Source organism: Chamaea fasciata, unplaced genomic scaffold (assembly GCF_029207755.1).
Source record: "Chamaea fasciata isolate MVZ Bird 193981 ecotype frontalis unplaced genomic scaffold, bChaFas1.0.hap1 SCAF_2, whole genome shotgun sequence".
NCBI lineage: Eukaryota > Metazoa > Chordata > Aves > Passeriformes > Sylviidae > Chamaea > Chamaea fasciata.
Window position 1 is genome coordinate 106,352,883 of NW_027094087.1, and position 26,837 is coordinate 106,379,719.

Consider the following 26,837-nt stretch of genomic DNA (forward strand, 5'->3'; position numbering starts at 1 on the left):
TTAAAGTAAGCTCTTTGCTAGTAACTGCAGTGGTAAGGAAAGTTGCTTTGTTCTTCCATCTGTCATGATGATAGTTGACTTTTCATTTATTAAAATAATAATTTCCATGCTACTACAAGCCTTTGATTTCATAAAACCAATATTCAGAAATGAACATAGTTCCAGTATATTTGCTCCTGGTACCTTTCAAACATGGAATACTCCCATTCACTTAGACACGCTCCCTTGAAAGCAAGACAGCTCCAATAATAATTCCAGAACTGTCCCGTAGCATCATCATCAATAGCACATCTCCTAAACACAGCTTCATCCATGTCTCAAGGGCAGAGTTACACTGATACTTTCACCCCTTTCAGACACAAACTGCTAGAAGTAAAATGTTAAAGGCCATATTGTCTTCCTTCACTCATCCCTTGGATTCGTGTGCAGTCCAAATGCACCTCACAAAACAGCACGAGTTATAGAGTTCAACCAAAACCTCTTAAACAAATACCAAATAAGGCTGACACTAAACCCAAAAGATTTCAAAGAAAAAAGAAAGGTGTGTGAATCAGACATCAGTCAAGCTTATCATCACCTTGAGTTGCTGTCCATCATACTGAAAGAGGATAAGCCCCCCAGGGAAATGCCAGCTGGACAGTAATCATACTTTACTGTTCTCTAGCCTTTATCTGATGACCTTGAAGTACTTGACAAACACCAATTCATTTCACCTCACAAGACTTCTGCTGCCAGCTAAATACCCCTGTAGCCTAAATAATGAATAATTGAGTGTCAGTGATGATAATCCAAGCTTTCAACTCACAGTAAATTGCTGCCCTTGCTATGCACCAGCGGCAGAAAATGCATATGAGGAGATTCCAAAGGTTTCTCAGAGACTGGTCTACTAAAACAGGCTGGGAAAAGCCAGTCTCTAGGGAAAGGAGATTCCAAAGGTTTCTCAGAGCTTGGTGTAGTAAACCAGTAAGACTTTGGGCAAAGCCAGTCTCTGGGAAAAGCTCAACACCAAATATCTCTGGGTCTTATTATCTGTGTGAACAGATTTTCTTCAACCTCTTTTCCAACTTATCCTTCATTTTTGTACATGGCATCACGACTCACAAGGATTTTTCTTACCACACCAGAACAGGACTTCCTATTTGAAAAAAACAAAACCAAAATAACAACAGGCATAGAAGACTAATTTGTAAACTTTACCAGATTATAAATGTCCCAGTTTCTTACACTCTAAATGTTGAGACAAAGCAAAGATGACATGAAGACTACTGACTTAGATTTTTTACTATTAATCTCTCTGATTATTTTTTTTTTCAAGCTTTACTCCCTTCTTTCTCCAGCAATTTAAAATCAAAGCTAGTGACTGGCTGACAGTGGAAATAATGTCTCTAGGAAACTGCAAAGTGACAGCTGTTTACCAGTATTTCTAAACACAGAAAACATGAAAGTTACCAAGGAATTGGATTGTAGAACAAATCAGTGCAGGCTAAACCCACATGAAGTATTTTTTTTTTCCTTCCAGTAACCACTTATGTGTTTAGAATTGCATCACACTCTACCATTAATGCAATAGTGATTTGCACATTAAGCTAATTTGTTTTTGTATAATAATGACAAAGGTTTTAACAACATTTTCTTAGATAAGTGATATTTCATAACATATGTGTAGTGCAAAAAGTGATACTCTATCAAATATCAATCTATTGCCTTTTGTGGTGGCATATCAAATAAAAATTTTACTGTCAAGTTTTCAGCATTGCCTGAAGAGCCAGGTTTGTAAAATTCTTTCAAATGGAAAATTTCAATGAATAGAACTGATGATAAATAGATACGTACATATATAGTGATTTTCATTATCAGAATAATGTCGTTCGTTCTCAGAAGAATTGTCAAGGACTTTTCTGTACTAATTCAATAAATGCTTGAAACAATGACTTTTTAATCTAAGCCAAAGTTATTTGTTAACTCTTAAATACTCATGCTGGAAGGAAGGTATATGTCATAAATCATAGCAATTTATGTACCATTACTAATTTAATGATTCCATGTAAGTGATAGGTGGTCAAAATATTTTCATATTTTCAGTTTTACAAAAATGCCCACAAATTAAATTTCCATTCTATATAAATGTTCTGTGCTTAGTTAGAAGAAAGCATTGTTTGTGAAAAAAAGAATCAAAAATTGCAATCATTGACAACAGGCCAAATATTAAAGAAAGCCATCAGAAAGAGCAAGGTTTAAAAGTTACTTACGCCTGTCGGTCCCTGTACATCTTGTTAATTTTCTCCCATTCCAAATTAAGTTGAGTCAGCTTTTCTTGTATATTTGCTGCTTCCTTTGGTGTAACATTTTTCAAAGCCGGTGTCTTCTTGTTGTTAATAATTTCTACATGACCCTGCAGTCTCCCCAGGCTATCCTTAATGCTCTGTAATAAAGATTTTAAAAAATAATAACAAAACAATGTTTTTATAAATAACAATAACTGTTCTTGCCTATGAACAAAAAAAAGCTAAAACGCTAATTAAACCATAATATTGATAATAAGACTAATTTTACATTAACCTGGTATAATAACTGAATGTCTGTCCTTTCTTTGAAGACTGAATGAAATAGATCAGATGAAGGTAATGGTTGGAGGGGAAAAAAAGTGCTATTGACTCAAAACTTCTGCATGTCATTATTTACATTTCTTGATCTTTCATTTCCCTTTACTTCCCAATTCAGAAACCATTCCTTGGAGCAATCACCAGGAAAAAAGCCAGAGCTTTGCAATCCCAGGTGGAGCCTGTTGAGGTACTGAGATGATTTAGTGGTGCACAATGTGACCAGTGTGGATTTGCAGAAGAACTGAGCAAGATGCAGGGAGAAAATCTTTAATAACAACACAAAAACAGTTACCTGGCAAACCAAAAAAATTGGGCAATGATTCAACTCTGTTGACAAAAGGAATAAACTTGGTACAAAAATGACACTGCAAAATCTCATGTCTCTGGGACATGACAGTAATAAAAAAACTCATGTCCATTGATGGGTTTTGGTTCAACTTGAAAAATAATGGGTTTCTTTTTCACTATCCAAGTTTCCTAGAATGAGATAAACAAATGTCTTGCAATCAATCTATACAAATGAATCAAAATAAATGTATGGTAGACATTCAGCAAAGGAAATTTCACACTCATTGATTTAAATAAACCATAGTTTTAAATATTTGGGGGTTTAGACATGGAATATCACAGAGCTTCAGTAATAATTTAGAAGGAAAAAAATCAAAAATCAGTCTCCCTTAATGTGAAACGAGTTACTCTTAACTGAAACAAATAAATTTTACCTCTCCAAAAATCTCATCACTTTTATCTCCCCTCATGTAGGTCTTTTTTACATGCCCTTTTCTAAATATTTTCAAATTATTTACTTTTAAACTATTCAGTATTCTTTTCAGATTAAATATGATACATAGAGCCAAGCTGTACTCCTTACTGAGAAAGTATTCTATAATTTAAAAAATGTTATTACAGAACAACAGCTGCTTTCTGGATAAAAATAGACACTGAGAAAATATTTTGAAGGTACAACTCAGTGCAAAATACACTGCGTTATCCAAAATTCTTTAGTAACAGGTGTCGTTGAATTTTTTTACCATGCCAAGGCTGATTTTTTTTGGTTTTGGTTGTTCATTCCTTTTCCTGGTTTTAATCAAACTAAATAATAATTTTCAATTTGTTCCAATTTACTGAATGGTATCACACCATTTTAAAACTGCATCAAACAATACTAATGCTGGTTTTAAAGTGTTGCTCTACTAGTGACCTTCCATCTGTAAAATTTAGCATACTCAAAGCGGCAGAGATGTGTGTAGCTACCAGAAAAAGATTGTTAGTATTGGAAAGCCATTTAAAAACTGGACAAACCTCATGGGCAGCTTGAACCAAACTGAAGCACTTCCCAGTCCATGAGTAGGGAAGCCTTCCCTCTCTCCTGCCTTTCTTTAACTTTTAGAGTCTAATACTTGTCTGCTGTGAATGTTGATTTGGCTTCTAACTCTGCATTTCCTGGTTGTTCTTAATAAACTTTTATGATATCCATGTAGACTGTACTTATCATTTCCTCTTCATTCAACATTTATGAATTCTGATTCAACAAATGGGTTAGGGTTTTTTTTTTTGTTTGTTTGTTTGTTTTGGTTTTGGTTTTTTGTTGTTTTTTTGTTGGTTTTTTTAATAATAATTTAGTCCACACCATCTCATGGCTAGTCAAGTTCATAATTCTATTGTAATGAATTTGATTTAAAACCAGTTTTTTAGAACCATGGGTATGACAGAGTCTACTGGTGTATTACTAGCAGTACTAATATGAAGCAACAGGGATTTAGGGATAATTATCCAAATTGTTTTGTCCTCCAAATTACTGGATAAATATTTTAAAACCTCTAAGAACTTAATAAAAAATCTGAATAACACTTGAAGTGACAAAATTGGTCGTATTTTTTTTAACTAATTAAAGTTATTACACTGCATTTACTATTTTGAAAAATATAAGACTTGAAGTCCTTCCATATATGTGAAGGCAGTGCATTGAAATAATTGTGTACAAAAGCACCCCACAAAACAAAAGAAAAAAATACTCTGAGTTCCCTGGGTTTCTAGAGCTCTAGCACTATAATATGCTATTTGTTGGGGGGAAAAAAAACAACAAAAAACAAAAAACCAAAAACCAAAAAAATCCCAAAGAAACCAAACAAAAAACAAGGAAAAAAATCAAACCAATAAACAAACAAAAAACAACCACACACACAAAAAAAGGCATTCCATAACGTCCCCCACATGAATAATAATTAGATAATAATTAGAATTTTTAGGTCTTGAGAAATGTGACTTACATTTAGCAGACTAAATGAATATTTATAAATCAAAAGAGAATGGTAGATGTCTTGTCTGTGGAATGAGTCTCAATAAGGTACCCATTTCCTCCTTGTCAGCAATCCATCATGTGGAGGGAATACTGGCCGGGTCTATGTCATTACTCAACAAACCTCATTTGACTTTCCCAAAAAATCATCTCATACTCAATGTTCCTTGCTCAAGTCTACTTCAATCTTTGTTTTACACACTCAGGGCATGGATAATTCAGATATTCAATGCTATTAATCTGAAGATAAGAAATATCAGATGATAAAAAGCTAAAATGCCTCTAAATATTCCAAGATTATATCCCATGACTATAAAAGCACCAGCATCTTGAGAAAACTTCATCCCTGACTAAAAATTTGCATATTTAAAGAACAGGAGAAAATGTAATTAAAATGTTATAAGCTGCCAGGACATACTTAAGCATCCCAGTGAAGTGGCCTTCTTTTCAGTAGGGCTGAGTATCAGCTCATCTGAGCCACCCAAGAAGGCACTTCACATGTATAAGTAATCAAATGAAGAGTTATATATGTGCCTATGTGCATCTAAATTTTAGGGTTTTTCAAGCAAGTAGATCAATTTTCTAAACATTACAAATAGATTAAATACATGTAAGCACTTCAGAATTTGTAAGTGATATATCTCTTAATGTTTAAAATTAGTGGTCTATGAAAAAGGTATAGAATTTTTATGTTAGATTTTTACTTTTGTTTAGAGCACAGCTGCTACAGACAGAACAAGATTATACAGCTGATGTGCTGTAAATGAGTATAAAAATGTCCACAAGGAAAAATAAACAAAAAGAGAAACCCTGTATGTATACACGTGTACACATATACTCAAGTATCTCACACATATTCCGCCTCTGCCTTTCATGTTGAAGAGAATGATCTGCAAGCAGTTATCAACAATGCCTGGGGAGATTTTGTAACATAGTTAACAGAAGAAAACACAGCTTTAATTTTTTAGAAAAAAAGGGTAACAGAAAATCATTAGCTGCTGAAGTGACAGTAGCCTTTAGGGACTGATCCATCTCACTGCTCTTAAAAGAGAAATCCGAGTGCTAGAGACTCAAGCCCCAGTTCATTTTCACTACCTGGAATTAGTCTTTATCTTCCAGAGAAAGACAACTTCCTGTAAAAAATCAGTTCCTTGGCTATTTGTGTACAAATCTGTCACCCAGCACAGTGTTACTGACAGATCTATTTGGAGAGTGCATGTGAGCACACTCAGTTCTAAGTTACAGTTTATTGGGTTTTATTGAGCTGCAGCAGAACATCACTGAATTTCACATTACGTGATGCTTCTTGATAAGAATCATTCAGTACACACCAAATATATATTCTGATGTGTAAAATTTAAAAAAAAAATTTCTACTTTCAAAAAACTTGTAGAATGATGATTTATAATTATATGTATAGCAGATTATTTACAGTATTTCATGCTTTTTGTGCTAACATGAAAACCAGTAAAAGTACAGTTGTTAGTAATCATGGATGGCTGGAAAAATTCTACTAATTAATTACAACTTTAAAATCTCTTTAGAAATAAGAGTTACAATATCTAGTATGGGTATGGCTGGCTTCATAAACCATTTTAAAGGAGGATTCTTGCTGCCAGAATCCTGGATGTGTGATGTATACAATGAATTCTTGTATTCTGAAATATGACACAGTAGGAAACACTGCAAAAAAACCCGCTCTGTCAGAAGACGAAGGATTATCAAAGGAAAAAAAGAAAAGATGAATCAGAGCATTAAAATATCTATATTTAAAAACAGCATGGAAACCAACCAATTTTTAATGAACTAAACAAAAGCCCGATGGGAAATACATAAGAAGATGAACTAGCAGCAGAATTGTTAGAGTGATTATGCAAGATATACATTCATCTTACATATATAAGAAATCTCTTCCTCAGAGCCAGATGGCTTTCCATATTAAAACTATGACATCATTAAAAAATTTGATAGCTAAGTGCATAATCATATTCTACAATAAGATGTTCCTGCCAAAATTAAGAATATGAAGAAAAAAAAATTAAGAGACACTAATATGTACTGGCCTACTGCAGGTCTGCTGTATAATTATGTAATGCAATTAACCACAGGAAGTAAGTTTTGAATTCAAAGTTAAAAGAATTAAGTAATGAATAGGCACAACTGTGCCATGTCTACAACAGTGATCCTTAAAAATTGTACTAGCAACTTTTTCACATACGGTTATAAATTAGATTTCTTAAATTCCAAGTATACTGTTTCATTTTAACACACTTTTCCTCTGTTTTAGCAAAGATAAATATGTCTTAGTTTTATTATCTTAGTTTTATTCTCAGGTTAGTCAGTGCATTTTTTTCTGTGTATTGATCTCCCACTTAATAATCTGGAGCTCAAACAAGTCAAATAACTTGCATGAGATAATCATTACATGGGAAAACTTTGTCTTAGTACGAACAATGTAACCATACTAAGTAGAATATATGCAATTTTTACACTGATTTAACTTTTAGGAGACATTTGAACCATCACTTGAAAGGAAAGATCATTACCTAAATTTTGAAGGCATTTCATTCCTACTTTTTTGCATGCAATGGAATCCATTGTAATCACAATCAATCTTACACAGGGAGCTCAAAGATTGTGAACTCCATCAATATCAACACCATCAGTAGCAGACAGAAATAATGTCTGTGCTTATAACAACAGTTGTCCTGTTTTGAGAGTGTATCAGGCCAACTTTATTAATCCGTCAGTCCATGAACCACAATTTTCTGTACAATCAACTCGAGTTTCATCACTGACAGAACTGTAATATTTAAATTGTTTGTTAAATACTGTCAGCACAGTGATAAAGAAAAACTGAGGTACTGTATGTCATAATACTTGAAAGAGCTTGTAATGGGATGACAAAATATTGCAATGCTCATCTTATGAGATGAAGTGACAAGACTTGGTTTCCCTATCTGACTTTTCCACCACCTAAAGCTTAAACATTCCTATGAGCTGTTTTCAGAAGATACATTAAATGTGCTCATTAAAGTATTACAGTTTAGTAAATGTTAAAAGCTACCAAATTTTTGCTGCAAAACCTCATCTTTTACTATTTCACAAGACTTTGATATAAAAAGTCAAAGCTATGACAATTGATATTAGCAATTTTTAATTTGTATTCAATATTCATCCTATTTTATAATGAGAAATGATGTTTAAGTCTTACTAAACATATTTACTCTGGAGAAAATGTTCAAAGCCGTTATCACTGATTCTTGTAAATAAACTTATTTTTCTTTTTACGGATTAATTAAAATGGATTCTTTCTGAATGGGAGTGAAAAAAAATCAAAACCTCAGTTTTAAAACACAGATCTATTCATGACAGTTCTGTAATTTGATTCATGCAAATCTGTCAGAGAAAAAAAATCAACGACAATTTAATTTCAAACCTTTCCCAACCAGCTGCTGAACAATTTCTGCACTACTTTCCTATTTTTACTGCAGGATAATGACAATGATGGATGCTTTTCCTTGGAAATAAATATTCATTAAGCAGCCTCAGATCAAACCTATACCCTTCCAAAAGCCCACGACTGTGCAAGACCCATTTGCCTCATCTAAGAGATTTATTTTGGAGGAAGATGGAACTGTGCCCACAAATGCATCTCATAACAATTTAATAGTTCAGTTAAATTAAACCTATGGTAGTACTTACTTGTAACCTCAGTAATCAATATTATTAAAGTTGGTGTCAACTCCAATAATACCAAATATATGTGGGTGAACAACAGATTACTTATGGATATAAATCAGATAAAGCTAGCCCAAATGTTAGGCATTAAGAAGAACTAAAAGGAAGTAAACTTCCTGAGGTAGACCACTGTTTCTCCATCCAGTCTGTTCGTGAACAGAAGCTCATCAACAACGATCTAACAGGAGCTCATTAGCCATGATTTACATAGTACATGACTAGTTTTTTGGGTTTTTTAATTGTTTGGTTTTTGTGCAGAAGAGATTGTTTAAAATGAAGAATTACAATTAGACTGGCATATTTTGTGCTTCAATACTCAGACTGACTTTAATTTACTGGTACTAAATCAGAAGTGGCAAAAGAAACAGCCTACTAGTGTTTTACACCTATTGATTGACATCCTATTACCAGTTCTGTGCTTTCTTTGATCCAACACTCCCCTGTTATGCTTCACTACCCAACTCTACTGCCTTACTAGGAAACTCAAAACATCCTGGTTTTCACAAGCTGATAAGAGTATTTGTTTGTGTGCACATGTGTGTGTATCCAAATGCCTAAAATATATAATATCTATGAATGTATAAGAATTATAAACAAATGTGATTTTACAGAAGCTAATAAGCAGCATATGGATATTGTTACATATCCTCTGACGTGGAAAGAGATAAATGGGCTCACACAGAGGAAAATTCAGAGCATACAGCCAGAGTCACTGCCCTGATTCTCTAATCTCCTTTCCTATAGCTGACTGTAGGCAAATTCCAGCCTTTTTAGACTTACATTTACTTCTTTCTTAAAATATTCCTTTTCCTAAATAATCACAGAAAAATGGAAATACAGTCTTCCCTTCATGCTGGATGACAATTTGGAATTGCTGTAATTATATACAGCATTTGAGCACAATTTTTTACAAGGCTTTTCTCACACAAACATTATTCTGCAAAAGCTGATAACTCATTCATCTACTTAGGCTTACAACTTTAATCTAATTCTCTTCTTATGTCAGTTCTGTGCTGGTTCCACCAATTTCAAAGGATTTCAGTGTTGCAAGCATTGAACAAACCAGGCAGTAACATTTCAAGTATTGAAGAAACTACACAGTAATATTTCAAGTCATACTAACAATATTGAATTTGCTTTTTCTTAACTACATTATCTAACTATTGGATAATATTCTCTGTTTATATAATTAAATGGAAAGAACTACATGGATTACAGACCCAGTAAGACCTCAAGGTTTTCTGGTCTAACATAGTATGCAATAGTTAAATTTGACTTGGTTTTGCTCCTATTCCAATAGGAATAATTTTAGAAATCACACACTAAAATAAAACAGCCAAGATCGGGTGTGGACAGGCTTACTTAGAACTTACACTTACAAATCACAAAATCACTTAACCACTAGGAGATGAGCTCAGTTGGTCAGAGCATGATGCTAATAACACCAAGATTGTGGGTTCAGTCCCTGCATAGGCCATTCACTTAAGAGCTGGACTTCATGACCCTTGTGGGTCCCTTTCAACTCAGAATATTCTGTGATTTGGATTGGAAAAGATCTAAATCGAGTCCAGCCATTAACCCAGAACTTCCAAGTTCACCACTGAACCATGTCCCCAAGTGCTACATCTATGTATCTCCTAAATATCTCTAGGGATGGTAACTCAGCCAATTCCCTGGGCAGCCTGTTCCAGTGCTTAAAAACCATTTCAGTGAATTTTATTTTTTTCCATTATCCACACACAAACAAACATTTAACAACAAATTCTATCTTTAAATATATTGCGCCTCTCCCATCCTTTCTCTCACAAGACTTAATATGAAGATACCCTAATGCTCTTGTCCTCCAAATACAGGGTAAATAGGTAAAATAAATGAACACTTCAATGTTTTTCATATTTTGCCCCAATGTGCCCCCAAATACAAACATCCACATATGCACACATCACAAAGATGGGCATAGAACTTGTAGGACAGATGTCTCAGAATGAGCACAGGCCACCAACAATCAGAAGCCCCAAAATGATGCAATCTAATCATTGCTAAGAAAATCTTTCCGTTTTACCTTGAGACACTCTTCTTGTTTGAAGAGATCCTCACAGTCCTTAGCCTGGAGAACAGGAGAATTAAGGCGCTCTTCCACTTCAGACAAGGCTTGCAGAAGGTGAAGGATCTCTGCCAGGTATGTAGAAGGCACATGAGTGGTTTCCACAGTCCTAGTTTCAGTCATCACAAAAGTTGTGTCTTCACGAACTGTTTGCTAGTATAGATATACAACAGAATGTTTCCTTTTAGTTTCTTAACACCAGACAAAATTACAACAATGCAATTTCCAGTTCACAACCCAGAAACAAACAAACAAACAAACAAAAAAAATCAAAAGTAACTTCCAAGGAAAAATGCAGGAAATATCTGAGGTTTCTGACACAGATCACTCATGTTCCTTGTGTGTTTGAAATGGTGGGCACTGAAATTAACCCATGCGAGAGTGTGCAAGCTTTTCTTCAAGAGTATGCTGAGATTATGGCGTTCCTGAGATTTTAGTGCTAGCCCTTTCATTTTAAATCATCACACCTCTTGAAAAATCTGTCCTTCATTAAGAAATTTCATGCATGCCAAGTCTAAAATAATAAATAATTTCAAGTTATTAAGTAAAATAATGACTTGTATGATAGACATAATTCTTTAAATAAAATGCAACATATAACAAATATGCCAATTCTATACTTCCAACTATACTAAAAACTTATTCCTTAATATAGCACGTACAGTTTGGAATTTTCTGATTTGAATGGTCTTTAATGCATTCTTATTTTTAAAAGAAAACTCAGCAACACACCTTTTCATGAAGTTAGGACTTTTAAAAAAATTTTTGTTTTGTTTTAATGGAAAAATATGAAATAGACACCCTATTCTGGAAGCACATGCATACACCAAATGTAAAGTTATCCCAGAATGCTTTGGTTCCAAGGAAACACTTAGTTGATTGATGGCATTTGAAAGCATACTGACATATAAGGTAACAAAAAAGTGGCTGTTTATAAAAAATTTCTGTATTTCCCATTTGATTTATTAATGAATCAAAGATAAAAATGTAATGCCAAAAGTGTGCTTTGGAGCAGGGAGACCTCTGGTTGCTTCTTTTCACTAAAATCCAAATACTAAATCACCTGCGTGTCCATTAAAAAGGGGAAAGTTTAAGATACCAACTTTTTGTGGTTTCACAAGAATAAGTTTGTTTATGGATCCTTAGCATAGGACCAAGATCCTTTGTGTTTGATGTCTGTCTTTGCACAAATATAAACTTTACTTATTGTTGACCTCAAAGAATTGTACAAGTAATTGTTGGTAAATGTTCAAAAATTCTATTATTTAGATTTGGAGCCATTTATGTGAAAGACAATGGATCAATGGTCCTGAAGAAAACAATATCATTATTTAGCTACTCATTATGCAAAAGAAAACAAATATAAGCACACACTACCTCTGCAAGGTGTCTCATTTTTAATTCAGGACATATTTCTCTCTTCAGTTACCGAGCTGAGTCATCTGGTTCTTCAATTTTCTTTAGAATCTTAAAATATGCATATACACACTCTAGAAGATGTATGCATATCACATATAAAGCCCATAAAGTTATCTGTAGACTTGTGTTATTCTGTTGCATTTCTTATGCAAATTTAATTGCTTTGCTTACACTTTTCTCACTAAATGACTTTCTCAGTACATCTGCTAACACTGAAACCTCTCTAATTACCATATAACTGCTATAATTTTTATTATTTAAAATAAATTTCCTTTAAAAAATTGTGCTTTCCCCCTCTATGTTTCATGAATCACAGCTCTGCAAAAATAACAGTTTACTCCGGTAAACCTAAACAAAAAGCTGTTCCATTTGATTAGAAAATGGGAGCATCTCAACAGGCCACTGAGACCTGCATGCATCAATATATATATTTTAATTCCTCAAGACTACACTGTGACACTTCCACTTATAGCAGTGAACTTCAGACCCACATAAAGAACATTTTAACAATATTTGTATTTTTCTTTTTGACTCGGAGGACAGAACATTTCTAGTCACAGTAATGAAAAGAGCATGCTAGGTGTGCAAGCGTTTCCCCTCAAAAAGAGGTCACATGAATATGTAAAGCAGCATATAAAATACGATTAGTTTCTAGAGTTGTATGGGATTAGCCTATTCTTTTCATCCCAAATTTAGGCCAATAAATATGTATACACACATATATGCACATGCATATACTTGGATAAAATAAAATCTGTGCCTTCTCACTCTAAACTATTCCTGAAACTACAAAAAAGTCAAGCAGAAATCGGATGTGTAAGCACTTCATGGATATCAGACTTAATTATTTATAGTGACAAAATTGGGTGCCTTTCAATCACTGTTTTGAAGCAAAATGGGTTGTATGCAACCATATATTCACACTGTCTTTACAGGAAACTTTAATATTTCTCATAGATGGATGATTACTTGCATAGTTCTACTGTTTATATTGTTAGTTAAACTGTAAAACACTACAATCAGAGAAATAAATAAACAAATAAACAAATAAAGAAAAGGATAGATATATAAAAGTAGACACCTACCAGCACCTGTCCTCATATTCAGGTACATTATTTAAAAAAAAAAAAAAAAAAAAAAAAAAAAAGCCGCAATCAAAATAATTTCGTTTCTGAATACTATTTTTAAAAAAGAGTTGAAATTTTGATACTACTTTAGAAATCAAGGATTAGGCATCTTTGTCTTTATTGGGTTTTCAACAGGTCACAGGAGTTTCTTTCCTTCTATTTTTCCTGCATTGGAAGTATCATGAAAAAGCCCACAGCAGAAGCTATCATCTTGCACCAAGGAACGGAGGGTAGGCATGTCCAGAACTGACAATTGTAATCAGCAAAGAGAAGCATTTTTAGCTTGTCCCAATGTTCCCTGGAACTGCTTTATGACAGACAATAAAACAGAGTCTCTCCTTATATTCTGGACAAGCATTTTACTAGAAATGCAAAGCTGAAACTGAATCATATCCTAACACTGTAGTGTGAAAACAAAACCCAAAAAATTATGAAAGGAGATCAGAGCAGCTGGGAGCAACTACTTTTAAAATAATATAAATTCAGTAGAGATATATGCAATTGCTAATGCCAAAATGGCTCATCAGAACCATGGTAGGTTAAGATTTCATAAAGATTAGAAATCAATAGGAAAGTGGAAATTAAAGATTCAGATAACCATTTAAGAATGGGTTTGGATAAGTTGAATCTGATAAAATGGTAGAATGCATTAGAGTTACTTAAATTAGTATTTTAAAAATATATATATTGCAACATATATATATATATATATAATACAAATAAACTGTTAAGTGATTGGGAAATGCTGGGGTTAATGGCCATTTCCTATATTACTATTTCTGTAAAATATAATTTTAGTGATATTACTTTTTATTATTTCTTGATTGTAAGTAATATGATGTGCAAATTATTTTTTGCCTCTGAAAGAACAACTTCTTTTGTGTAAGGTTTAACATTTCATCCACTGCTTGTTATCAAACATTATCATGTCTTGAACAGTAAACTGAATTTTCTTCCCCATCATTACATAATTTTAATTAAGGGACACAATCCTTCCATACACATGACTCCACTAAAACTGATTTTATTGATAGTTACCATGCCCAACCAGTGCAACAAAACCATAAGAAACAAATTCATGACCTGTCCCTTATAGAGAAGGCCAAAAAGCAAAACCAAAACAAACCAATCAAACAAAACGACAACAAAAACTTAACAAAAAAGTACTGGAATAATGCAAGTTTTGCTCAGAAATTCACATACCTTGTGCACAGAAATACTTGTGATCATTACTGCCTACATCTAACACGGTGGTGCCATCAGAGCCAACTAGTCTTGGAGGATGCTACTAATTTCCATATAACAGTGGAAAATTTGTTGTTAAAGCAACTTTCACCCATCTCAGTGTATCCATTTCCTTTCCTCTTTTTGCAGAGGCAATAATCCCAACATCACTTTTGCTGTTCAAGAGTTCACACCCAAAAAGCCTCCAATTTTCTTGTGTCAGATGTTGACAACTGTTTCATTTTTTGTTCCCTTCTCTGACAGGGCTCCAAACCTCAATGTCTGTGCTTTTGATTTAATGGCTTCACTCAAACATGGGAGGAGTAAAGCTGCTAAACACTCCCACCTGCATTGTTATACCTCAGCACTGCTCCTGCCAGCATCCTGGTGAGAGGTCCAAGGAAAATAAACTAAATGTGCCTACTTCTGAAGTGAAATGACACTTGAGAAAGTATCCATTGCAAGCAGCTGTGTATGAGTGTAACAAGTCTGTGACCTCTGCAGAATAAACGTGGTGTGCTATGCATTTGAAAAAAAAAAATGGAGCAGACAACACACACCTTCTGAACAAAGGCAGTGATACCTGAGACAGTCCAAAAAACTTGTGAGTCACATGGTATCTGCTAGCAGATGTTCACCAGGAATATATCGAATAAAGAATTAGACACACAAAAGTATAATAAAATGCTATCAGAAGTCAAGAACCACTTTAAAGTACATATTTATAAAAAAGTTTTTATTCACCCATTCCTCTGCCAGCTGTGAGTGGTGAGGTCAGCTAACATTCAGAGGAATTTATTCTGCCTTCAGTATTGCTAGCATATCTTACCTGTTAGTGTGCATGTAAGTAGAATAATCAAAATTATACTGATTACATGGAATTTTCACTATGAGGTTGGATGGTCTTAGTCAATCACAAACAACTTATCAGTACAAAATTAGCATCTCTTTCAAGTATGGAGAGACCTAAATCCTCCATGCAGGATTAAAAATGTATAAAAAAAAATCCTTATGTAATTGTATGGTGACAAGACTGTAAAAGATACTTGGAAACAGTATCTTTAAAGTATGTAGAAAAAATAATTTTTTTAAGTAAGAACACAACTATTGTCTCATGTATATGATTTTTTTCTACTCATGTTGAAGAGTGGTTGCAGTCCACAAAATCCTGCACATTGCAACTCTTGAACCATATAGTTTAATGCTTGTATCTGATTTCATCAGTCACTTACATAAAAAAAGAGACTTTAAAAATACACGACTATTTTCAGCACTGTTCTTGGACAGAGAGTGCTTTATGCCTTCACAACACTTCTCTGCTAAGGCATACCTTTCTCCAGAAATGTGGCTTTAACAGTTTTTCTTCAGTGATAAAATGACTCTACTTGATCTATACATAAAATTAAATAAAGACAGCCAAAAATGAAGCTATTCCTAACAATGGCATCAGTTAGAAAACATTTCAGAAAATTTAAGATTCTAGGAGTAGCAACAGAAAATTGCAGGCTTTGATTTTGAAAACTATCCATCAACAGACACCAACCAGCCTGAACTTAATTCCATTTATGTTGTCTTATTTGTCCCCTTCATAACTCGATTGAAATGCAGAAGTTTTCTCCATAAGAAAATGTCTCTTTCCTGTATATATAGGCTTAAATTATGGGATATCTCCCAATACCCCAGACAGTTCTGCTACACTCTGATGAGTGCATTATTTTCCTTTTTAAATGTGGCGGAGGCAGGGGAAGGGGAGAAGAAAGATACACACAAAAGCTACAGCAATAATTTTAAAACAGTAAATCCAGAGTATTCATAGTTATAACTTTGTTGTGGGTTTTGTTTGTTTGTTTGGTTTTGTGTTTTATGTTCCTTGTTGTTTTGTTTTTGTTTTTAATGTATAGTTTAAAAATATTTTAAAATATTTTAGTTTTTATATTTTAAAAACAATGACAAAGCATTTTGATACTGCAGCGAACCCTTTGTGTTCCTCACAACCTCATGCCTTTGGAGCCCTCCAAGACGTCAAATACACTTGGTCAAGTAGTAAAATGAACACCTTTGGCCATCCCTTTCTCACTTGCTGAACATTGCTGAACAATGTTTTTGTTTTATTCTGGCTTAGATAATTGCTTCTAGATAGGAACTCTCCTCAAACTGAGGTACAACTACACATTGAACCTAAAAGCAGCTTATTTGAAAATTTACCCAGCTCTTCTTACTAAAGACCTCCTAACTGCCCAGAAAAAGGGATTTCTAAGATGATTCAGAAATTCCAGCAGTTCTGCTGTTAATTTTTAACCTGTTAACTTCCACTGGTATCCACATGCTAAGCAAAGAGAAAAAGAAATTAATTTCAACTATGATGAGACTGGGGCAGAAGACTCATACAATTCAGTATCTGTGATATAAGTAATGTTTTTCAAAAAAGAAAAGAAGAAAAAATAGAGCAATGTGTATCTTATACCACATCTGCAATGCTACCATGTCCTGAAGAAAAACAAAATAGAGTAATATTGTGGCATTATTGACTATTTGGAACTACTGGGACATATTATTGTTCTAAATAAATTATGCATATATCCTAATTACTTCTTATAATGATAGCATATCTCAATCTTAACAATTGCAGTAGTGCAAAACTGACAAACCCGTGTCTGTAACTATAAAGAGATATTTTTAGCATTAAGAAAAGAATTATTATATCCATTAAAGAGTCTATATCATAAGTAATTACCAAACACTGCTGAGACCATGCACAGTCATTAGGATTTTGGGGGGAGATATTACCAATGAGCCAAGAGAGATAGCCATTATCAGTATTAGAAATCATAAAATAAGCAAATGCTTACATTACATTTTGGAATGAGAAAAATTAGAACACTGCAAAATCTACACCATAGAGTGATTTTCAACAAGTATTTTAAACTGTTGTTTAGTATGTTATAAGGGTTTAACTGGAAAACACTTTTGAAATTGATTTATATGTGTACCTTCCAGTATACAAAAAATATTTGAAAAATTTTATATGCTAACTATAGAATGCATAAATCCAGAGGAGTTAGCAATTTCTTGGATTGATCTCATAATTTTTCACACCTAAAAGACATACAGACATTATACATGTCATACTTCAGTAAATATCTACTTGACACTTCAGAAAATTAAACTCTTGTGCGCAGTCCTATATCCCTGAAGCTATAATGTTCATTTGTGACACACTATTGATTTTGTTAAACCAGTATCATAAACTCAGCCACGCAGCAGGAAATACCCAAAAGAATAGAAGGAATTTTAAGTTATTTTTTCCTCCAAATAGAATTTCAAAATCGTATTTCTTGGACAGTGATAAGCAGTAGAGGTGAAACAGTGATAATAGTGGCAGAACTAGTGTGATGCAATTTGCTGGAAATCAGCCTGCTTAAAAACAGATTTTGGTCAATGCCAACTTATTTAATGGCTGATTTATTAAGACTAGAGAAGTGCCACAATCTTAGACAGCATTTCTGCTGCCTGAGGGCATGAAGCTTTAGGGTTGTCTTGAGATCTATGTGCAACTACTGAGTGATCATCAAGGACCAATTAATGAGAAAGTTCAGATATGTTAGAATACATACTATTGATATCTGAATTGACTAAACCATTCTGGAATTGACTACTGATTTGTGATGCTAACTTTCCAGATATTTATGTCAGTATATCTGTTATATAATTTTGACACAATTTAGAAAATAAAATAACATTAAATTATCACATCTGTAATGAAGGAAAACAGCTTCAAAGAGCAAAGTCCTAAAACATTAAACTCTTACAACTTCCAGAAATGTTAAAAAGTGTTACCTAATTATCTTCCATCTTTAATCCACGTTTACAGAAACACAACCATTCATAATAACAATAGATTTTGTCACTTAGGCTGATTTTGTTACTTCAGGACAAAAATTTGTTTCTTTAAGTGATGTGAACAAAATTGCTGTCCATCCAGTAGTTTTGAAAGCTAACTAAATATTCATAAACAGAAAATTCATCATTCATGCTGTACATCTACAAATTTGCTTCCTTCTCTATCTTTGTGTGTATACTCAGATGCATCCATTAAAAAAAACCCCAAAAATACCCTCCAACCATGAGTGATGTTGACATTCTGAATTGTAGACAAGAGATGAACATCATCTCTTCAAAAAATACCGTCACTTAGGGCCAGATCACTCTGCAGGAGGTACTTTCCCTTATTATTTAATGCAACAATGTTGCCAAGTAATTTTTGACATCAAAATCCACACCATGTAATTTATTGCACTAATAAATCATAATATACTATAGCAGAGAAAATAAGATGGTAATTAGCTGCCCTGTTTTCCAAATAACTGGGTAATTAAAAAGAAGAAAATATTATAGGAGTATAATGCTCAGTTTAGTCTGAAAGCAGAGATCACTAGGTGCTTTGTTGTGCATGACTTTTTAACCAAAGGCTTGGACTTGTTTCCATCTCAACCATTCTGAGAGCAGTGAGAAAAGCCTGTGGCAAGGGTAAGACCACATTTGTATAAATATATAACTTAAAGACAAATTTCTAACCCTGCCTTACTCCACGTTGCAGGAAGAGTTTTCACTCTTATGTGACAAGGTAAAAATACCAAGTTTCACTTTTAGACTTGAGAATGCCATTTAGATCACTCCACTAAAGTTTACAGCAGATAATGAAAAATGGTAGAGAAAAATCTTTTCTGTAAAGTTTTGTCGCTTACAATATGGGATTTTTAAACTTAATTCTACAGCTAAAATATTATAGTATTGTGGTGATGAGAGTGAATACTGTACAGAATTAACAATGAAATATGAGGAAAGAAAAATATGCTATAGAAAAACTCAAAATATCATAGTAAACCTTTGCTCTTATATAAAAAAGGCAATGGATTTTCTTCACTTATATTACTGCAACACTGCACTCATTCACTTTAGACAGAGAAGGTAAAGTGCATTTTCAAATGCATCTATAAAATTAGCTCTTCTTGAGCTATATCAAAGACAATATCCATTTTCAGTGGATATTGTCCCATCTTTCCCATAACCTTGTCTTAAAAGAGACAGAAAATTAAAGGATTGTAAATACAATTAAACTATTTGGAATACATTTTTTAATAGGATTTTCCATTTGATGGATGTTGAAAAATAGGTGTAAACATTCACCTGTGATTCTCTTCCCAAAGTTCCTCATTCATTCTCATGCTTTTTGCAGACCACAGTCAAGAAAGCCTAGTCTTCAGCTATGCTGTGTAAAGCTATTTGTTTAAAAAAGGTGCTGCTGCCAGTGTCAGAAAAGTTAAATGGTGTCACAGTATCACCTCTGTCCTGTTCTTAAGAGACTCAAAGTGCACAGGTGAACTGGATACTAATCCATCACTGCACAGTTCTTCTGTACAGCAGGTGTTTTCCTCATTTTTCTAATGCCTTTTCTCTCTTTTATTTCTCTCTCTCTCCACTCATTCTAGAAATAATGAAGAATTATTTTGCTCCTTCTTCTTGGCAACCATTTCTTGTTTGTTTAACACAAGAAACATCTAAGCCAGGAAAAGAGAAAAAAACCACTTCTTTCCAGTGCCAATGTTTGTGAAAACAGTGGAAAACAACTGAAAACAATGGTAACACATTACCATTGAAGTGTCCATGTTAATTTTATGCAGACAGATAATCAGGACACCAAGTCCTGTGTCTATCTAACGGTGATATATTTATTTAAATGAATGTTTGATTTATATTTTAGAACATATCTTGATATAAAAACATATTTTAATGGTAATAATAATTTGAAAAAAGGTTGAAATGTATTAAACTAAATAAATAGAGCTCCACAGGGAAATATTAACTGAAAATTGCAAAATTCTCTTAAAGACTAAAAGTTAACAGTCTTGAATTTCAAATATAAATTTGATCAATTCTTAATCTGGTTCCAGAAGTTGATCACATACTCTCTCACCTGAAGTGATTATCCAGTTAGGAGACAGGGTTTTTGAATTTCTGAATGATTTAGAGGATCTTAAAGAGAATAAAGTCATTTATTTGGAAAAATGAAGTCCTAAGGGTGGTGGTATTTTATACATGTTGCAGGTAACTATCAAACTTCTCAGACTAAACCACTTACCTTAAAAAATAAATACAAGTTTTGTATAACTACATTCCATATTCATTCTTGATCTAAACATATTCTAATTGGTATGAAAAAGACCATTTCTCCTGTTGTTTATCATTTTATCAACTCTGTATGGCCAAAATCCAGGCCCAAATATTTCAGCAGTAAAATGATCATAAATTTCAATAGAATGTTTGTGTGTGTCACCAACAAAATTACTGAAATTGGTAAGCCTGTTTTTTGCTTGTATATACAATAGTAGACACATAATTTTGACAGATTGCAAGAGGTTCTCTTCTCCTAAAAATACTCTGTCTTACTATTTCATGCATGCATAGTTCAGCCAAGAGAGAAAAGTTGGAAGATCACCATGTATAATAGCAGAAAAATGTTGAGCATCTTGATAAAATATGGTAATAGGACATATATGAAATAAGAATTTACAGCATAGGCTCTGCACCTGCGTTCATCTAGAAAATGTTTTCTAATGATAAAGGCCTTCAGCACTCTACACCCAGAGTAATTTCAGTCAGCTCCCAGAAAGTCTAAGCTGAGCCATGACACAAACATGCTCATAGACTGTTGAACTGAAAACATTGGGAAAAAGAATGAAGAAAACAGATATTAGGATAATTTAATTAAAATTATTCAACATATCAATAACTGATTTTGATCCTTACATGAATTAATCAGCCTAAATCTACCCTTTTCTCTGCAATGGATAACTACCTTCATCACCCTGGAAGAGTGGTTAAACTGTTTAAGAAAAACAGTATAACTGAAAATTCATGTTTAGTCTGTAGCAGGGGAAATTGACAGCTTTTCTGAAAATACTGTGTGACTGCCAAGGGTTAATGATATCAGATTCTGCACAGCTGCTTTAGAAATAATTGTTCCTTAACCTCTCTAATGTTAGTTTTTACTGGGTTTTTTTTGTTTTTTTTAATACATGCAATTTTAATATTCTAAAATTGCACATTGTTTTAGGATTAAACTGTAAAGGCTTGGTTTTTTGAAGAGTATCTTAAACTATCATGGATTTCAGTGGGATTTAGTGGTTAATCGTAATTTTAAAACATTATAGTGAAATATTTCGCTCCTTTGGATAAGTGTTACTACCAACTTATTTTCTGCCCACTGTTTATTCTGCCACATATGAATAAAGACAACAACGCGTGATAGAAGAAACTTGTAAGACAACAAGAACTCCACAATTTTTTTTTCTTCTCAATGTAATTTTAGGTTGTGTGCAGTTGCATTTATGCATTTGTGTGCAATGTTTAATCTGTACATGCAATAAACCCACCTTTGTCCTTATAGAATATCATATGTTACTTGCTGACAATTTTCACATAGAGGACCACTATACAAAACTTATTGATATCTCAAAAATGTTATTAAACAGAACATGCATGTTTGAGGTGATATAAATATAACAACTCTATTCTCAAAAGTGGCGACAGGAAATCCCTTTTTCTAAATATACACCTATATATATTTGTCAATTAGTTGTTGGTCTTTCACTGCTATGCATTTGTGAGACAATGAGAACTCAACAAGGATCTAGCATTCTAGAAAGAATAAATCCTTCTAAGGTCATGGTTCCTATATCCTTCTGACAGGTCTACCCAACAAATACTGGGGAAAAGTGAAATCCAGGGGAGCATGATAATTCTAATTTCACACTTTGATATCAAAAATGTATTAGCTCCAACAAAGGTAAGAAATGCAAATCTGTCATTAAGCAACATAATTAAAGGTTTTCTTCAGTGCAGTCTTGCTATGTTTATTCAATGAAGCATAATGAATTGCAAGATACACAGTGAAACTAAACCCTCACTGATTTATAATAACAACTTTCAGTTGCTAAATAACTCTTCTGGAATACATCATAAATTATAAATAAAAAATGCAGCAGTTTTCTATTTCTTTTGCTTTAAAGAAAAAATCAATTTTGTATTTTTATTGTATGGCTTTATTCAGTGGTTGGTTAACATAGAAAATCTCAGTGGAAGTTATTTTTGATGGTATATGCATGTGTTCAAGTGAATAGTTTGAATTTTCATTTTTCTTTTGTATTTTGAAGTCTTGCACAAACAATTAATGCATCCTCACAACATCCCTGTGAGGTAGGTACTTAAGCTGTTTAAGAAAAAGAAAAAAACCCTTGAGAAATTCACTCAGTTTCACTAATTCAGCAAAGTCAAAACAGTAACAATAACAAGGCTGTTGCACTTCTCACTCTGATTTGGGTCATGAAAATATACTCCCTCTCTCATCTCAGTAGCTTCTGTATAAATTCTGAAATATTTCACATGAGTAGCACCTTATTCATTGTTAACAGAGCAAAATATTTTTCATGTGAAATGAGAAGGATACAGTAATTGTCCTGTGTACATGTAAATTTCATCGAATGACCTTATTCCCCAGACAAAGAGTAAGCAGTAGCCTTCTTGCATGAAATACTTGAAAATATTTAAAAATTTAACCTTTTAAGGTTATAAATATAGTATATAATCATATATTTTAAGAATAGAAACATATGTAATGGTTACATGAATTTAAAAAATTGGTGAGTGCATTCATCTGAGCAATTCAAAAACATGCTGATGTATCTACCTTACATATTTGAAAGAAAAATAAGCTAAAATAAAGTTTATTTATCTGCTAGTAAAATTCTGTAATGGTTATATTCATCCTCTGTCATGGTAGGTGGTGAGTGACATAAAAAGCACAGTGACAGTAGAATGTTTTTATATAAATTGCATGCACAATCTGATTTCTTACTTGATTATCAAAGGAACAAATATATTCATTAAAAAAAGCCAACTCATTTACAAGACAAAGTGAATCTCACTCTAGCTCCATGTCAATATAAACAATTTGCGACTGATTACATCCATCAAGTTTAATATAAACCATAGTAATCTGAATAGTGTAATCAGATGGAACAAGATTTAATAACATACAAACCAAAGTTAATGTTTCTCTGATTGCTTCCATTAACTGCATAACTATCCAAAGTATTAGTTTTACATATACATTATGTAACTTAGTATTAGAAAAGTTAAAAATACACAATGTGGTACATTATATAGAAGACTATATTTATCAAAAGTTTATACATATTGCTGATTTTTGGAACTTTTTTCCTTTTTAAAAACATAGTTTAATACATATCAATTAAAAAAAACCACTTCACACATTTAAATTTTCATTATGCTATCAGTATGTTCCCTCTGCAATCTAGGTGCATTAAAAAAATAAATAAAAGTATATCTTGATGAAACATACTTTTACCATTAGCATTTTAAGATTACAGAGAGCACATAAAGCAACAACTTCCTTAAAAGCAAATTTTATCTTTCTTCATATAAAATCAAAAGCCCAGAAGACAATGATCAGAGTAGTAGGAAATCCAAGAAAAAATTCACGTAAGTGCAAAAGCAGCCTCTGGTGAATTTCTAAGTAGGTAACACTTAATACATATTTTGTTCATAAATTTGGAATACTGACAGTTTATTTCCCTTTTATTTACCCAGTATTGCAGCATGTATAAACCAGTAAGAATAACTGTATTTGATATACAACTAAATAACTCAAAATCAGAAGACATGAAGATGGTTTGTAAAATTATGTTTTCATCCTGTCAGATTTAAAGTTTCATTTTCTTACAAAAACTTGTTTGAGAGTTCAAGCATTTGAAGAAGAGGTTATGTATATATAGAGTCATAAAAAGTTTTCCAATCACTTCCTAAAGTGAGTATAACATGTTATGGACAAACAAAAAAACCAATTAAAATTGGCATGGGATGGGTAGTTTGGAAAAGACAACTTTTGTGTTTTACATGTTCAGTGAAAAAAATATATGCATGGCAAACTAATGCTTTTAAACTGATAAATGTTATGGAAAAATAATGAGGCAACAGAAATAAACACGAATTTTTCATTGCTGAGTTTTTTTGTAATTGACTGATTTAACTTAAGGCCAATTTTAAGACCAAAGCAGATCACTATTGAATCAGTATATAAAGCTTCCCCCAGTTGCAGACAATAGGGCTTTTCTTATTAATATCTGAAGAGTTGACACTGACCCTGACGCTCTCATTGTTAGTAGGATGCTGTTAGTAGTAGCAGTTGCAAACGTATGGGTTTGCCAGTAACAACTCACAATTTGTGCATAGTTGAGTCTTCGAAACTGAGCAAATTTGCTCTCAAAATCTTGCCAGCGCTTGCTGAGCTGTATCAGGGTTGGCTCCACTGCTTTTGCAGCCCCATCCTTAGACAAGCGTTCAGCCTGCCTGTGCACCGCATTCAGATCTTCCTTCTTCTTCTCCAACTCTCCACCAATCTCCTAGTGAGCAAAACCAATACAGGGCCCAGGACAGTTAGCTAACTAGATCAATCAACTTGGAATTAGCAAAATACTTCCCGTCAGAAAATCCATTTCCATTTTATTTGTCACAAGTAAAATTTACAGCTTATTTTCATATTATTCATATCTTATTTTACATTTAAACAAAACAAAAATAACTGAAATTGCAGAACCTTCTTGGAGATGGGCTGTAGAGATCCTAAGGCTACTACACTCTGAAACTGTGAGCAGAGGCCAACAGTTTCCATGTTCAGATTCTTGCTAGTACACTGTGATGGGCAATTGGAGAAATTATTCTCTCAGTAAGGGTCAGCATATTCAGGACAATTAGTCTTCGAACAGCGTACAAGTATACTGTTAGACTCTTAATGTACTAGTTAACTCCTATTTTACTCCGTAGGAAACTCAACAGAGAATGAAGCAAAGAAAGACGATGTAAAATAAACCAGGAAAACCTTTGACAGTATGTAAATAAATCTATAGAGTTTGACAGTGACATATGAATATGTTCTGATGAAAATGAATGTGCTAACATGAGATAGAGGTCATCCATATATTGGTAAGTCATTTGTTCATCTGGAACAAAGATACATAAAATCAATTACAATTTTTACTAGAAAACATTTGATGCTTCTAATACATTGCACACTTTCTGTATTATTGACAAAACATTATATTTAGTGTGTTTCAAATTATTTATATATCATTCTGCATAAGAAACAAATACAAAATATAGTACAACAAAGAAATGTCACTTTGAACACAGATAACTAGGGTTTGTTTTACTATAAATAGAAATAAAGAACTGAACCTTTAATTTTCTGTAGCTATAAAATAGGATTGTTTGTTGCATTTGCTATCTGTTCAACTGATAAACTATCACTCAAAAAGATCTATCATTGCCAACCCAAAACAACATTACCTTTAGCTTCTGTTCATCTTTGTGGTCTGGCATACTGGTTAACTTTTTCTCAATGTCATCCAGCCATGTCATTAGGTCATCAGCCTGCCTCTTGTACTGATACCACTGATGAGAAATCTCTAAAGCCTTTTTTCTTCTTTGAGCTCTCAAGTCCTGTTCACAGTGCAGACATTATTAGAATATGAATTAAAGGCTTATAAAATACGAACTGGCATGTGTGCACACTGAAGGGAAAAAAAAGTGTATAAGGCTGCTTATTTTTTAATTAAATGTTGGTGTTTAAAGCAAGTATATGAGTAAGTGAACATATTTACATCAGTTTAACGATTTTTTTGTTTGTTTAAAAGGAGGTTATCTACTTCAGTGTTGTTCACATGTTGAATAAACCACTGAGACAGTCACCAATATTCTGAGAAGTTAAGACTCTTACATAAATGTCAATATTTTATATAAAACACTTCTGCTCGGAATACTTACTGGACAGATGGAAACACAGCCCACTTAGGATCTAGCCAAAAGTAGGACTTCTGCATTTTGTGGACTCCTGTGAATTTCTAGCCTGCATGAAAACTCTGTAGCTATTCAAACGAAAATCACTGCAATGCAGAAATGTTTGCAAAGACAGGTTTCCTTTATCTAAATTAAATACCACATACATAACAAATGTCTTGTGTTTATAACTCTGCTTTATAAAGGACTGAAACTTCTCCATAGGAGGAAGGTATAAAATGTTTTTTTTTTTCCCCTTAGAAATGTTTTTAAATATACATTTGCTTTAACTGCTTGACTTCACTCATGCAGAATTCAGAAAATATTTTAATTACTGTTATTTATTATTAGGAAGTAAATTAAAAATTATTGATATAATTTATATAAAAATAAACATATTAATTTGC

The 26,837-nt window shown here is 33.1% G+C and overlaps 1 protein-coding gene across 11 annotated transcripts in view; it reads right to left on the reverse strand.

The window, feature by feature from the left end:
• The window catches only part of DMD (dystrophin), a 990,047-nt gene that overhangs the window by 577,622 nt on the left and 385,588 nt on the right, over positions 1-26,837 (reverse strand). For 10 of the 11 annotated variants that reach the window (XM_066176982.1, XM_066176984.1, XM_066176989.1 and 7 more), the window contains 4 exons: positions 25,942-26,094; positions 24,816-24,998; positions 10,706-10,900; positions 2,250-2,422 (listed from right to left, as the gene is read on the reverse strand). In XM_066176982.1, the coding sequence (XP_066033079.1) occupies positions 2,250-2,422; positions 10,706-10,900; positions 24,816-24,998; positions 25,942-26,094 (704 nt within the window). Of the gene's footprint in view, positions 1-2,249; positions 2,423-10,705; positions 10,901-14,496; positions 14,765-24,815; positions 24,999-25,941; positions 26,095-26,837 lie in introns of those variants that run through there. The other variant, XM_066176990.1, reaches the window with a different exon arrangement.